General features: G+C 27.5%; 2 protein-coding genes across 2 annotated transcripts; one reads left to right on the top strand and one right to left on the bottom strand.

Annotated features, from left to right (window-relative positions):
- Positions 1-1,115: 1,115 nt before the first annotated feature.
- On the top strand, positions 1,116-11,435 carry ABCI3 (ABC transporter I family member 1, putative; the record flags this gene model as incomplete). The annotated part of the gene is made up of 4 exons (XM_029004530.1): positions 1,116-1,257; positions 1,801-1,903; positions 2,286-11,047; positions 11,323-11,435. 4 exons carry the CDS (start codon positions 1,116-1,118, stop codon positions 11,433-11,435), a joined length of 9,120 nt encoding a protein of 3,039 aa, XP_028861210.1.
- Positions 11,436-11,897: 462 nt separating this feature from the next.
- PmUG01_08036300 (conserved Plasmodium protein, unknown function) lies at positions 11,898-13,256 on the bottom strand (the record flags this gene model as incomplete). The annotated part of the gene is made up of 1 exon (XM_029004529.1): positions 11,898-13,256. One exon carries the CDS (start codon positions 13,254-13,256, stop codon positions 11,898-11,900), a length of 1,359 nt encoding a protein of 452 aa, XP_028861209.1.
- Between the last annotated feature and the right edge of the window lie 1,397 nt (positions 13,257-14,653).

Here is a 14,653-nt window from a genome sequence, read left to right as displayed (position 1 = left end):
ATTCAAAAGAAATAATATAGAACAGAATTATGAAAAATGAAATAAAATAGAACATAATAAAGTATAATAAAGTAAAATAAAGCAAAATAAAGTAAAATAAAGCAAAATAAAGTAAAATAAAGTAAAATAAAGTAAAATAAAGCAAAATAAAGTAAAATAAAGCAAAATAAAGTAAAATAAAGCAAAATAAAGTAAAATAAGCAAAATAAAGTAAAATAAAGCAAAATAAAGTAAAATAAAGCAAAATAAAGTAAAATAAAGCAAAATAAAGTAAAATAAAGCAAAATAAAGTAAAATAAAGCAAAATAAAGCAAAATAAAACATAATAAAACATAATAAAGCAAAATAAAACATAATAAAACAAAATAATATAACAAATGATGTTTTTTTTCTCATTCTCGTATTCGCCTTTTTTTTTTTATTTTTCCATTTACCTTTTCCCGTTTTTACAAACTTTTATTTAGGAAATTTCATTAAATTATAGAACATCAAATTTCCAATTATTTTGGATGGTTTATCGTATATAATATATATATATATATATATGTATATATATATGCATATATATATGCACATACCATTTCTGAAATATTTAGAACAAAAAATTGCAGTTTTTTTTCTTTTTATTTAGTTTTTTTTTTTTTTCTTTTAATGTAGTAAAAGTTTTTGAAACATCTTTAAAAAAAAAAGGCTTTTTACACGTATATATTTACACATATATGTATATAATAAATATATTATATTTATATGACCATTTTGTTTTACTGCGATTATACGCTAGATTAATGTATGGTAAAAAAGGAGAAAAAAGGGTTCCTTCACTTTTACCTTTACTTTTACCTTTACCTTTATCTTTTACACCTATTTGTTTTCGTATTACATTCGTGTTATTTTTAAGATGAAATTTTTTTTTTTTTTTTTTTTTTTGTATTTGATGAATATTATAATTTATTTTCTGCAAAAAGGAGTATTATATATATAAATATATGTGTTTGTTTTGTGTTTTGTTTTTTTCCTAATACATAGTATATATTATGTTGGTTACGTTCCTTTATTTTTCTCCTTTTCGTTATTTTTAACTATTTTTAAAAATAACATTAGTTCATCAAGTTATAATGAAGATCCGTAAGCTATACGGTTTAGTAAAGAAGACGTATTATGAAAAAAGAAAAGATCTGTTTCTTTATTTTTTCTTTTTACTAATACCTTTTTTGTTAATATCATTTCATTTGTTTCTGAGGAATATAAGTGATAAATGTAAGTTGTGAAAAAAAAAAAAAAAAAAAAAAGGAAAACACTTCTTCAGTAGTTTGTGTTTAATATGGTTGTCCGCTTTATTTCCGTCGGAAATACTCATCCTTATGTGTACATATACATATACTTAAACATACCCATATATATACAATATTTTATACTTAATACTCATCGTGCGATATTTATCTTTTTTTTCCTGCATTACAAGGGAAACTCTGAGCTCATTGCCATTTTGTAATTTTTTTATTCATGTATAAAAGTATTTATTTAAAATCGTAACAACGTCGAAATTATATTTTATGTTTTTTTTTCTTTCCCAGCCTTTCCTTCTTTCAGTCGTTTCTTCGTTTATATATAATTGCATTATTATTATTTTCCCTTCTCATTACGTTGTTGTTAACATTATTATACTAATTAAAAGTTTTCTTTCTGTTTGTTAAGAAAATTGAAATATTTTTCAAGACTAATATTTTGTATTTTTCGCATTAACTCCTCTACATTAGATATTGTGTCACTTTTTTTTTTTTTTTTTTTTTTTCCTTTCAGACTCGTTAGAGATATATAATAATTTTTCAGAAAATGATAAGGTAGATTTGAATGATACCATAAGGCAATATGTCTTGTTCCTGAGCAATGAATTGTGCTCAAAGTAAGTGGACAGAAAAGAAAAAGTAGTGCTAATTTTACAATTTAATAAATAAAATAAAATAAAATAAAAAATACTATTGGATTTTAGATTAATGAAAAAAAAAAAAAAAAAAAAAAAATATCGTTAAATTTGCATTTAAAGAAAAAGTAGTGCTAATTTTGCAATTTGGAGAATGTATCAAATGTGTTCCATATAAAAATAAATTGACATACGTTTCACGTGTATAGTTAGCATTTTGCTAACCTCTGCTTCCGTGTGTTCATTTTTTCCTCAATTAGGTCGCCAATCTATGTACATATATATATGTTTATACGTATGCATATTTTCCTCCTCCGTCCCCACCCCAAACCCCCATTTAATTATGCATTTTTTTGAAACACAGGGAGATAGGAGACACGGTGTACGTAAATCATATATGTGTTACTCCCGAGAATGAAATATCGAAGTCTTTTTTATCATATGCTGAGGAAAATGGTTTGAATATATTTCAAGTTTACAAAAATGAAGAGGAGTGCTTGAAAAATGTAAAGTATGCTATTCAACTTAAACCAGGAGAAGTGAAAAAATTAAAAAAAAAAAAAAAAAAAAGGGAAAGACATAACGAGGATAATTTGAAAGGAGAAAATAAGTCCATATTGTTGAACAAATTGAAAAATAATATAAGACATGATGACTCGTTAAATTTAGATGATTTATACAGAAATGTTTATTCAAGTGAACAGTATGACAACATATTAAACTTACAAATAGATGAAAATACTATTAAACAAGTTAAAAAATTAAGATTATATAAATTATTTATTAGGGATATAAAAAATTTAAAAGATGAAAATAAGTATAAAGATTTTTTTAGTGATGAAAAAAAAAAATTATTTTTTTTCAATTTTGTGAAAAGCAATTTAATTGAAACGAATTTATCATGTGGATTACTCGATATTGAAAAGGTCAGCTATGTGAAGAAGAACAACAACAATAGTAGTAACAATAATAGTAGCAGTAACAGTAACAAATTGAGTTTCTCGTACGTGTATGGTCGTAGGGGAAAGAAACCCTCCAAAAGTGTTAACGGTACATGGGAGGACCATGATGATACGAATACTGGCGCTCTTAATAGTGGGAGGAGTACGAAAGGTGTAAACAGTTCTAACAGTGCTCTCGTCGCTGTTTCCAACAACTGCGACAAGGAATGCGAAAGGGGGAAAGATATACCCTCCGCGTACCCCAGAGAAGAAGTCAGCAGAGAAGAAGTAAACAGCGATGAAGTAAACAGCGATGAAGTAAACAGTGTTGAAGTAAACAACGATGAAGTAAACAGCGATGAAGTAAACAGCGATGAAGTAAACAGTGTTGAAGTAAACAACGATGAAGTAAACAGCGATGAAGTAAACAGTGCTGAATTGGATAAGGCGGACGTGTACGAGGAAAAGGGTAGGGGCGGAAGGCCAAATAATTTTATATACAACTACGAAAAGGGAATAATTAAAAATGTCAGTTACAAAATAAGAGTGGGTGACTACGCTTTGTTAAGCGCAAGTGAAAAATATTTTTTCAACGATATAAACATAAACTTAAAACAAAATTTTATCAGTTTTAACACTGTTGATGACTTGTCTTTTAATGTGTATTTTAACGAGTGGTATTATAGTAGCTTTTTCATAGTCCTAGAGTATCAGTTTAACTTGTTCTTGTTGCAGTATAATGCGGATATGTTAGAGAGGGAAAAGAGCAATAGATGGGAAATGGAAAGAGGAGAAGGAAGTATCCATGAAAAAGATAAAAAACATAGGAATAATGAAGGGGTAAAGATTTCTTTGAACGATTTTTTTGTATATAAGATGCCAATAAAGAGTATGAAAATAAACGCATTTGATACACTTGAAAAGAATATTTTCCGAGTAGTAATATTTTTGTGTGTTTGTTTATTCATTGTAAATATATGTTTTGATATAAACAAAGAGAGAAGGATAAATATGGAAACATTTCTTTATTGTATTAAAATAAATAAATATTATTATTATTATTCCTGGATTTTGTTTTATTTTATTGTGTTGTTCTTTTATAATATAATATTTACATATATTATTTATTATTATATATACAAAAGTTTGATGAATTATTTTTTATTATATTTATATATATTTTTTTTTATTATGAATAGTCTTTTGTTTACAGTAATATGTATGCATTTTTCAAATAATAGCGCAATAAATTATATTGCTTCTTTTTTATTGTTTTTTCTTTTTTCATCTTTTCGATTGATCATACATTCAGGAGCCGGGAAAGTTTTAATATTTTTTGTTTTGTTAATTCCGCACACCTCCTTTTGTTTAGCTTTAGATTTTATTTTTATATTAATTAAAAATAATATAAAAATAGATTATATGCAAATGTTTATCAAAATTGAAAATATATGTTTAATGCACCTGCTGTTTTATTCCTTCTTCTCCTTTATCTTGTTAATATGTATTTTAACCTTCATAATTTATTACAAAAATAGAAATTTAGGAAATTTATGTCTAAAAAGTATGAACAGTACTAGTACTACTAGTAGTAGCAGCAGCAGAAGTGGCATAAGGCCAATGTACAGAAATTGCTTTATGGTGGACCTCAATGAAGAAATGGATCGGGATGCTCCGAAATGCTTCTCAGTTTTGAAGGGAAATTCAGGAAACGCTGCAAAAGTTAGAGGAGGGAGAGAGAGCTTTGGAATTGGAGAAAAAAAAAATAAAAATAATAAAAATAAAATTAGTAATTATACCCATAATCGTGATGATAATCATAATAATAGTAATATTAGTAATGGTAGTAATATTACTAATGGTGGTAATATTACTAATGGTGGTAATATTACTAATGGTGGTAATATTACTAATGGTGGTAATATTACTAATGGTGGTAATACAAATAAAATTATGTCTAATAAATGCGCCGAAATGAACTGTAGAACTAGCATATCCCCAAACAATACTTACCTAGTTAACGGATCGCACAAGGGCAGAAGGAAAAAGAGGATGAACACAAGTGACTGCTATCTGTTTATTCAGAATATAAACAAATTTTATGGAAAGAAACATATATTAAAAGATGTGTCCTTAACTTTAAGAAGTAACAGAATATTCGTTTTGTTAGGTGAGAACGGATCGGGGAAATCTACACTCATTAACATTATCACACAGATGATAACAAAGAATAGCGGTGAAATTAGTTTTCTCAAAAATACTGCTAAAAGCAAGACGAGAAAGGATTGTAGCATACAGATCCGTAAGAGTAACAGTAACATTAGCACAAAGGATAGCGGCAATGGTTACAGTAACATAAATCCAAACATTAACCATAACAGGAGTTACAGTAATATGGACAACTTATTTTTATTTAGTACGTTCATAAGGGGTAGTCGTGTAATTCCATATTTTAAAAATAAATTCAATAAGGATAAAAAGAAAAATGATTTAGAAATTAGCTACTGCAGCCAGAATGTTATACTGTATGAGAATTTAACCTTCTACGAAACGATTAAAATTTTTCTGTTATATTATAACAAGAATATGGATAAATATTTAAAAAAAAAAAGGACGTTAAAAATTATGAATGATTTAAATTTAAGCTCATATTTAAATGTACCGATAAAAAATTTAATAGATGAAGTAAAAAAAAAAATTTCTATATTTATTTGTTTTCTTGTAAAAAGAGATATATATATATTAGACGAACCATTCATTTCGTTAGATATAAAAACGAAAACGAAATTGTTCAAATTTTTTGATAAAATAAAAAAAAATAATATAATTTTTATATGTACTCATGATATTTATGAAGCTAATAATTTTGCAAATGACATTGCAGTAATTAAAAATGGGGAAATTATTTTTAATGGTTCAAAACGACAATTCCAAAAATTGATAGACTATAAATTCATTTTAAATATTAATTTTACTTCAACAGAAAGTGGAAAAGAGTTAGCTACTTGTTTAAGTAAGGAAAAAATTATGCAATCACTTACTGGTGTATCAAATGGAAGTAGTGAAGGTACATCATATCATGGTTGTAGTAATGACCATGCTCATCTCCGAAACGGTAGTGATGAAGAACAAAACAGCAAAAAATATGATATAGCTAATACTAGTAGTATCCCTACAGACGGTAAAAATCTATTCGACTTTTTAGTAGGTAATTTAAGGGAAAAGGATGTAAACCCCGATGTAGTAAAAAAGAACATTATAAATTTTATTAGAAGTGTCCGAAAAGAACATAAAAATTGTTTTATCTTTTTCAATAAAAATTATATTTATTGTACATATAAAATAAATGAGTTAGATACATTGAAAAATGTGTTAAGTGTTTTAAACAGATTTAAAAGTATGGTTACATATCAATTAAAAACAGTAGATATATATTATACGTATATATATATCTATACATATAATGAGAAGAAAAAACTTTTGAAAAATGTGCATGACAAAGATATCAGACAACTAATTAAGATGGACCCCCTCTTTTATTTATTTTTCAATAATTTCAAATATTTTAATGAGTTGAATAGCTCGTTGTTTACTAGTGGCAAAAATGAGGGCAGAACAATCTTTCAAGACGCTAGCTATTTAAATGATATACTGGTTAGTAGTAAAAAGGGAAGCAATCAAAACGGTAAAGGAGGGAACAGAGGAGCGGAAAACAGAGCAGACACTAGAGCATATCACGAACTTATTGCTGACGATTACAAAGCAGATGAACGAACAGAAACGGGGGAAAAGAAGCGGATAGTCGGTTCGACGCAGGGACATCCTCCATGGAAACTATTTCAAAAGAAAGAAGATGGAAATTTTGTAAAGCAAATGATTACTTTCTTTTCAACATACATCAGTCCAACACTATTTATGAAATTAAAGAAGGACTTAAGTAACACAAGTTTTTACTGGTACAAATTTCTAGTACCGCTATTAATGTTATCCTTTGGTCTATTCATAATAAAATGTGGGTCCCTCCTTGGAAGAGTGCAGAACATTACATTAGACTACTCAACTATTACATCTAACTTCTTGCAACAGAGCACAGTAAATTATTATATCATATATACGTCTCATATAAATTCAAATAAAGATACTGAGAGTGATACTGAGAGTGACGATATTGTTTCCATGAATTCTGGTAAGAGTAACGAGGATAGAGACACGCACATGAAGTGGACACCAAAATGGCGCTTTAAAAAGGGAGATATAAATAGGGGAGTGGATATTGACGAGAACATCGGCATGAACAGAATTCAAAATAGCAAGGTGAACGGTGCAGAAAATTTCCTTACATTGGCAAATATACAAAGTGGTGGTTACTACAAAAAGGGTGCAGAAAATTCGTTCAATCATTATAATAACACGATCAGTACTCTTCTTGAAAAATATTGTTTAAAGGAAAAAATTAATTACATCGATGAGGTTATTAAGGAGGATAATTTATATGATGATGTCATTAACTACCTAGAAAGAAAAGCCCAATTACATAATGATATATCCTTAGGATCCTATATATTTTTTATTAATGAAAAACAAGCGAAGAAGGAGGACCGTTTGAATATGCATTACAATACAGAAGTAGAAATTAATGTGAGTTTGTTTTATAACTACACCTCAATTCATTCCAATGCTTACTACACCAATTCTGTTTTTAACATTTTGTCAGATTTTCAAAATTCCTTTCATGGCAATAGAATTTCGAAAGAAAAACGTATTCTAGATTACTATTTTGGAAGTAATAGTGGTGCTGATGATAAGTCGTCTAATTTTTTTACGCACAAAAAGGACAATCTCGGGGAGGGAAGCAATTACTATTATGTTAAATCGAACGACTACCCTATCGATGAAGAAGCGAATATGGTGTGTGATAGGGTAAGAGGAAGTAACTTTTACAACGATGATTGTGGCTTGAACAGTAGCGACGACTTAAATGCCCATTCAATGAAAAGCCGAGTAGATGATGTGGTGAAGCCCTTTGTAGAGGGAAAGAAAAGAATCGAGGTGATAAACGAACCGCTAACGATAAGGTTTCACGAGTATTTTATCCGAGACTTTTATATAAATATGTACGTATTTTTATCAATAGTAATTTTCTTTTGTGTATTTTTTGAAAAATTAAAAAATGAAATGGAGTACATGAAAATTTTCGAAAATTTTGATGTTCATAAATATGTACACTATTTCCAGATATTATTTTTGGGATATATATACTATATTGTTTATATCATATTTTTATTTTTAGTATTATATATGTTTGAATATAAAGTATTTTTGAATTCATCGTTTTTCTTTTTTCTTATGTTATATGGTTTTAATATATATCTTTCCATATGTTTATTTTCTTCATTATATTTACATAGTTACATTCTCTTTTTGTTTGTTAATTTTATTTTCTGTGGAATAATTACTATCGTTATTTATGTTTTACTTATTTTGTCATATGCATATAATAATGAAGTATTGATAAATCTATCTCATATATTTGTATGTATATTTAGAATACTAGATTCATTTACTTTATCTCATTTAATGAATATTAAAAGTCTGTGTTTGAATATGAAACGGCACCTAAAGCAAGTGGATGATGGATTTTTTCAAAGAGTAAAAGGAAACAACTTTTCAATAGCTGGACATCTCTTAGCTTCTTATGCAGCAAATGGTCATACAAACGGTGTTATAAGTAATATTATGAACAATGATTTTACAAATAATGGAGTATATGATGATGCTAATGTGCAAGAAGGAATGAAAAATATTTGTACAGACACCTACTCTTTTTTTAACACTACAGGGGATTTTCTATTTTTGTTTCTTAACTGTATAATATATTTACTCATAATACTTTTCAGTCTGTTACATTTCAAAAGAGAGAAAGAGCATCAAAGAATACGACAACGAAGAAGTATTACCAATAATTATAAAGATACAAGAGGAAAAAAATATACCTTTTTCATAAAACACTTTTACTTGTCAAATAAAGAATATAAAGAAGAGGATGAAGAAAAGGAGAGTAGTAAATTCTTTTTTCAATTTTGGACCAATATAAAACAGTTTTTTAGCTTCACAGGAGGAAATTCGGACGATACTGCTTACAAAAAATTAAATTCCGCTGATATGGGCCCCGGGGGAGGAGTACGGTATGTACTGAATGAAGGAAAAAAGAATGAAAAAAGGGTGGAAGCGAAAATAGAGAAAGAAGCAAAAGTAGACGAAGAAGCAAAAGTAGACGAAGAAGCAAAAGTAGACGAAGAAGCAAAAGTAGACGAAGAAGAAGAAGAAGAAGAAGCAAAAGTAGTAGAAGAAGAAATAAAGGGGAAACATTTAAGTAACGATAACGACGCCACAGAGTCCATCAGCAATGATCGAAGAGATAACAACTGCTTTCGAATTAATGAAAAATATATTTTAAAAAATTTAAACGTGAAAATGGAACCCTACAAAATTTATACCTTTTCATCTATCTTTAATAACGATTTGAACATCCTTTATTTTTTTAAATTTTTCTTTTCGAAAAATAGCGATCATGTTATTTTGGGAGAAGAGAATAACGATAGTAGTAGTACTACTAAAAGTATTATTAGGAGTCGCATTTCATCTAGTAACGAAAAAACCACATCAACGACCAATAGGAGTACCACTCCAATTTCCATCAGGAGCAATAGTGAAATTACTTCATGCCATTATACCAATGAAAAGAAGAAGAATGGTGTGAAAAATCATACAGGGTTTTATGCAGAGAAAGTCCGAAAGCTTAATGAGAACAATTATAAAATAGTGTTAGTACCTAGCATGTCTATATATGAACATTTTAAGGTTATTTTAATATTTAAAAAAATTAAACTGAGTAATATAGAAGTATTGTATATTATTAATATGTTAATGCTTATAGTTAATCTAAAATGTGATATACATATTAACTGTGATCAACTAAGTGGAGGAATGAAAAAGAAAGTTGAACTAATGATTAACTTGTTAAGAAAAGATGAAATTATTTTCTTATATAAACTGAATGATAATATTGATTTTTGCTCACAAATTTATATAAATATTATTTTAAAAAATATACTTATGCTTAACCAGTTTCAACATAGAACGAAAGGCGATGTTTTGAATAAATGGGATAATTACGATACAAGTGAATCACATTCAAGGCATGTAGTTGTGAGATCGGCAGAGCAAGGGTGCCGCGTACGCAGCGAAGATAAAAAGGACATGCTCATTTGCAGAACTAGTGGTGTTAGCGGTGTTAGCGGAGTAAGCGGTAGTCGTAGTAGCAGTAGCAGTAGCAGTGGCAGGTGCGAGGGGAGAATCGATGATCAGAGCAGAAATGATAACCCATGGGAGTGTCTAATATCGTCGAATCTAAGAAGCGTGAATGAAAATATTATCGATTCATTTATAAAGGAAAACATATTGAAAATAAAATTTGCATTTAAGAATTTTGTCGTTTACACTCACATATACACGGATATACTATATTATGACTATTTATATTTATTTAACAAGAACAGAATTACGTATAAGAATTATTCAAATAATATAATTCGCAGTTTTAAAAATTACTACTTGTTTGAAGTAAAATTAAAAGGAATACATGAAAATAAGATAAACGAATATATACAAATGTTTTTCTGTGCAAACAGTCATGCGTTCACGAAGCTGCAAAAAGTGGTGCGGATGTATAATAAAAATGATAACAAGTATAAACAAATCCATAACATGTCTCTATCATATGACGATAAACAATCAAATTGTGTTATTTCATTTCTTGAAAAGAATGCCAAAAGAAATTTTTTAAACTTACATAATTTATATTATATTTTCAAAACAATGAAGAAAAGAAAAAATGACAAAAAAAAAAAAAATAATTTAATTACTCTTTCAAAATTTCATAAAGTCCTGCTCAACTTAATCATTGACAAGCTTTCATATGTCCATTCCTACTTAAACAGAAACAAAAACATTTCACTTTTTCATTTATTTAAATTTGTAATATGTGAAGTAGCCCATAAAAATGTGCAAAATTTTCTTATGAAATATAAGGCAATAAAAAAGGTCCACTCGGAAATGATATCGTCCAACCATTACTCGTTTATCTTAAAAATTCAGGACAATAAGCACTTTTTCAAGTTGCTAGGTACCGCGAAAAGATTTTCACCTTACTTTGTTAGCAAGTTGATGTGTGCATATGTAAATACCTACGTGTATACATAAATACCTACATGCTTACGTAAATACCTACATGCTTACGTAAATACCTACATGCTTACGTAAATACCCACATGCTTACGTAAATACCTACATGCTTACGTAAATACCTACATGCTTACGTAAATACCTACATGCATACGTAAATATATACATCCCCACACTTGCGTAAAAACGTCTGCATTTTTCCCCTTCCCCTTGCAGAAATAGACAAGAGACTTAAATTCAGCGACAAAGAAATTGAAGTGCAGCAAGTGGACATCAATAACGTTAACGCAAATGACATTTTCCTGTTAATATTCAAAAAGTTACTATGACATAATTAATTTTTTTTTTTTATGCATCGAGGAACTGTAATTGTTTTTTTTTTTTTTTTTTTCCCCTTTTTTATGAACAATTCATTTTGTATTTTAGCACTCTTTTTTTTTAAACTTTATAATTTGTTTAAAAAAAAAAAAAAAAAAAAAAGATGAACAAAAGGGTGGCCAGAAAAATGGAAAAAACAGTCCAAGAAAAAAAAATTAATCAGCATGTGTACTTTTAAAAAAACAAATTTTTTAATGCTCAAAGTTATTTGATTAATGGTATTTTTACATAGTGAATATGCCATGTTTACGTATATTTCTAAATAAATTAGTCAATTATGCTTATTTTGTCCATTTGTCAATTTTACCTATTTTGTCAATTTTACCTATTTTGTCAATTTTACCTATTTTGTCAATTATGCATATTTTGTCAATTATGCATATTTTGTCTACTAGTCATTTTTTTTTTTTTTTTTAAAGCTTATATGTTGTGCTGTGTAGTACTGATTTTATTACTTTTGCACTTTTCCCCAAATTGTGATTCATCATTTGAATTGTACTGTTTATTTTATTTGCCTCTTTTGATATTATACTTATGCTAATTTCGTTATTTAATAATTTTTTGTAAATTTTTAATAACTTCTCATTATTTTCATTTAAATTAATGCGAAAGATATTTTCAATAAATAATGATATGTCATTGTAATTAATTCCAAGTGTTAATGACTTCACGTACGTAAATAATATGTGCAACGTTCTTATATCCTTCTTTCTACTTTCTAAATATTCTACGCATTTTTTTAATTCAAAATTTAATAAGTAAATATAATTCATTATTCTTTTATACATATTTTCATTTAAACATAAATTTAAAAATAAAAAAAAGGACAACAAAATGCTTGCAACGTTTTCATTTTTGTTAAAACATTTTTTGTAGAACAACGATTCATACATATCAGCCTTATAAACAATATCTTTAAAATTTTTGTACATGTTTGTTTTTCGAAGTGATAGTACACTGTTATAATTTATAACTATCATTTTGTTTGTTAATAATTCTGTACTCTTTTCATTCTTTTTCATCATTCGTATTATATCAAAAATATTCATTTCTCCCGATTTTGTAAAGCAGTTATAAATATATTTGTAATATCTCATGTTATCACAAAAATTTTCATCCGACACTTCTACAAATTTTATTATTTTACCAAGTTTATTACGTACACGATCCAAGTTAGAAAGCAAATTAATGCTATCTATGTCTACCATGGTATGTACATTTTCCTTCTTTTTTTTTAATTTTTTCTTAGCGTGAAGGCTATTCTTTATACAACTAAGTGTATTCCTTATCTCATCTATTCTTGCAACAACGCCCTTGCCGCAGTTGTAACTGTTGCAATGGATGCAGTACGTGCAGTTCGTATGATATGTACTTAATGCACAATATGTACAATATGTACCATGGGCATAACTGCCATGCCTCTTTACTGATATCAGTTTAATTTTTACATTTGCGGGAATGATATTGTAATGAGGTTCCTTTTGAATAGGTATTTCCTTTCCTATAAAATTTTTAAAGGACCTTATTGAATTAATACTATTATATATGATACCTGAGTTATTTTTTCTGTCCTTTGACTGAGTAGTGATACTATCGTAAAATATTTTATAATCGGTTATGTCTTCTTTACCTTCATATGCAAACTTTTCAAAATTTTCTTCATTAGCGTATTTGTAAAACTTTTCACTCTTGTATACCCTTTCCAATTCTTCATGTATTTCTTTCTCGAATGTACCAATTTCAAGGTCTTTTTTTCTTTGGCTTATAATCATTTTTTACTTACTACTCACCAGGTGGCTTTCTTGCCCTCTCACATTTACTCGTTTAAAAAAGAGAAAAAAAAAAAAAAAAAGGTTAAAATATAAGAATTTTAATGATAATATGAGCATGAATGTTAATGATAATCTGAGAGCGCGTGTTTGTTATAGTCTGAGCGTGAATGTTAGTTCCAATCTGACAATAGTAAAAAAAAATTAGGAACAGCAAAGAAATAAAAACCAACGTATAGGATGGATAAAATATGGAACATGTCGTTCACGTTAAAATGGAAGACAATGAAAATATCATAAGTAAATTTTATATGAACAAAAAAAGTGCACACTACATAAACGTAACATAAAAGTTTCAAACCAATATAATTCAATAGAAAAAAAAAAAAAAAAAGGACAAGCAGCAGTAACGGATAGAAAAAAAAAATTAAAACGCTACTGTGTTGTCATGAGAAGTAAAAGTAAAAAAAAAAAAAAATGTCTCACCTTTTCACGCATGTGTCTGCATTCTGTTCAGTACAAGTATTTTCCGAAGTGCGAAGATGTGTATCAACCTATTTATTTATGCATGTATTATGTATGTACGTTTATATACGAATAAATATATAACCCCAAAAAAATGCTTCACCCGATTTAATCATAAATACAAATATTTGTACATATATTTGTACATACATTTGTACATATATTTGTACGTACATTTGTACATACATTTGTACATATATTTGTACATACATTTGTACATACATTTGTACATACATTTGTACATATATTTGTACATATATTTATACATATATTTATACATATATATATAAAAGAACCTCACATAATTTTAAGTACATTATGGACGATGGAATGTTACCGCAAAGCATGTTATTAAATGTATCACCAGTGAGCACAATTAATTTTTAGTTAAAGAACAGAATAGAATACGGATATATTCGTTCTGCTTGTTTATTTTAATTAGGGCATATTTCTTAATTATGATAGTTTGATAAAAGGAGTAAATGACTTTTATTCAAATGTTGTTTCTTCAATTTAAAAGGAACATATAAATATGTGCATACATTTACGCACCTATTTGTACATATATGTACACATGTACGTATAAACATATGTGCACATTATACAAGCATTAACTGCATATTTAAAAGATAATTCGTTTTTCTATTTTGGCTTAAAGCTCCTCAAGGGCTCTTTTTAAAAAAATATAGGTCTTTTTTTTTTTTTTTTTTTTTATATACAAAATAGCGATATAATTAATAATGAATCAGTTATTATCAATAAATAACAGATTAAAAAATGGGCATGCACGTGCTTTTTTTTTTTTTTTTTTTTTTTAAATTACCCAAATTAAAACAAAATAATTTTTTGAATTAGACAACAAAATGTTCCAAATA

Source organism: Plasmodium malariae, assembly GCF_900090045.1.
Source record: "Plasmodium malariae genome assembly, chromosome: 8".
NCBI classification, from domain to species: domain Eukaryota; phylum Apicomplexa; class Aconoidasida; order Haemosporida; family Plasmodiidae; genus Plasmodium; species Plasmodium malariae.
The sequence above is the reverse complement of the archived record's forward strand: the minus strand, read 5'-3'. Positions and strand labels throughout refer to the sequence as shown.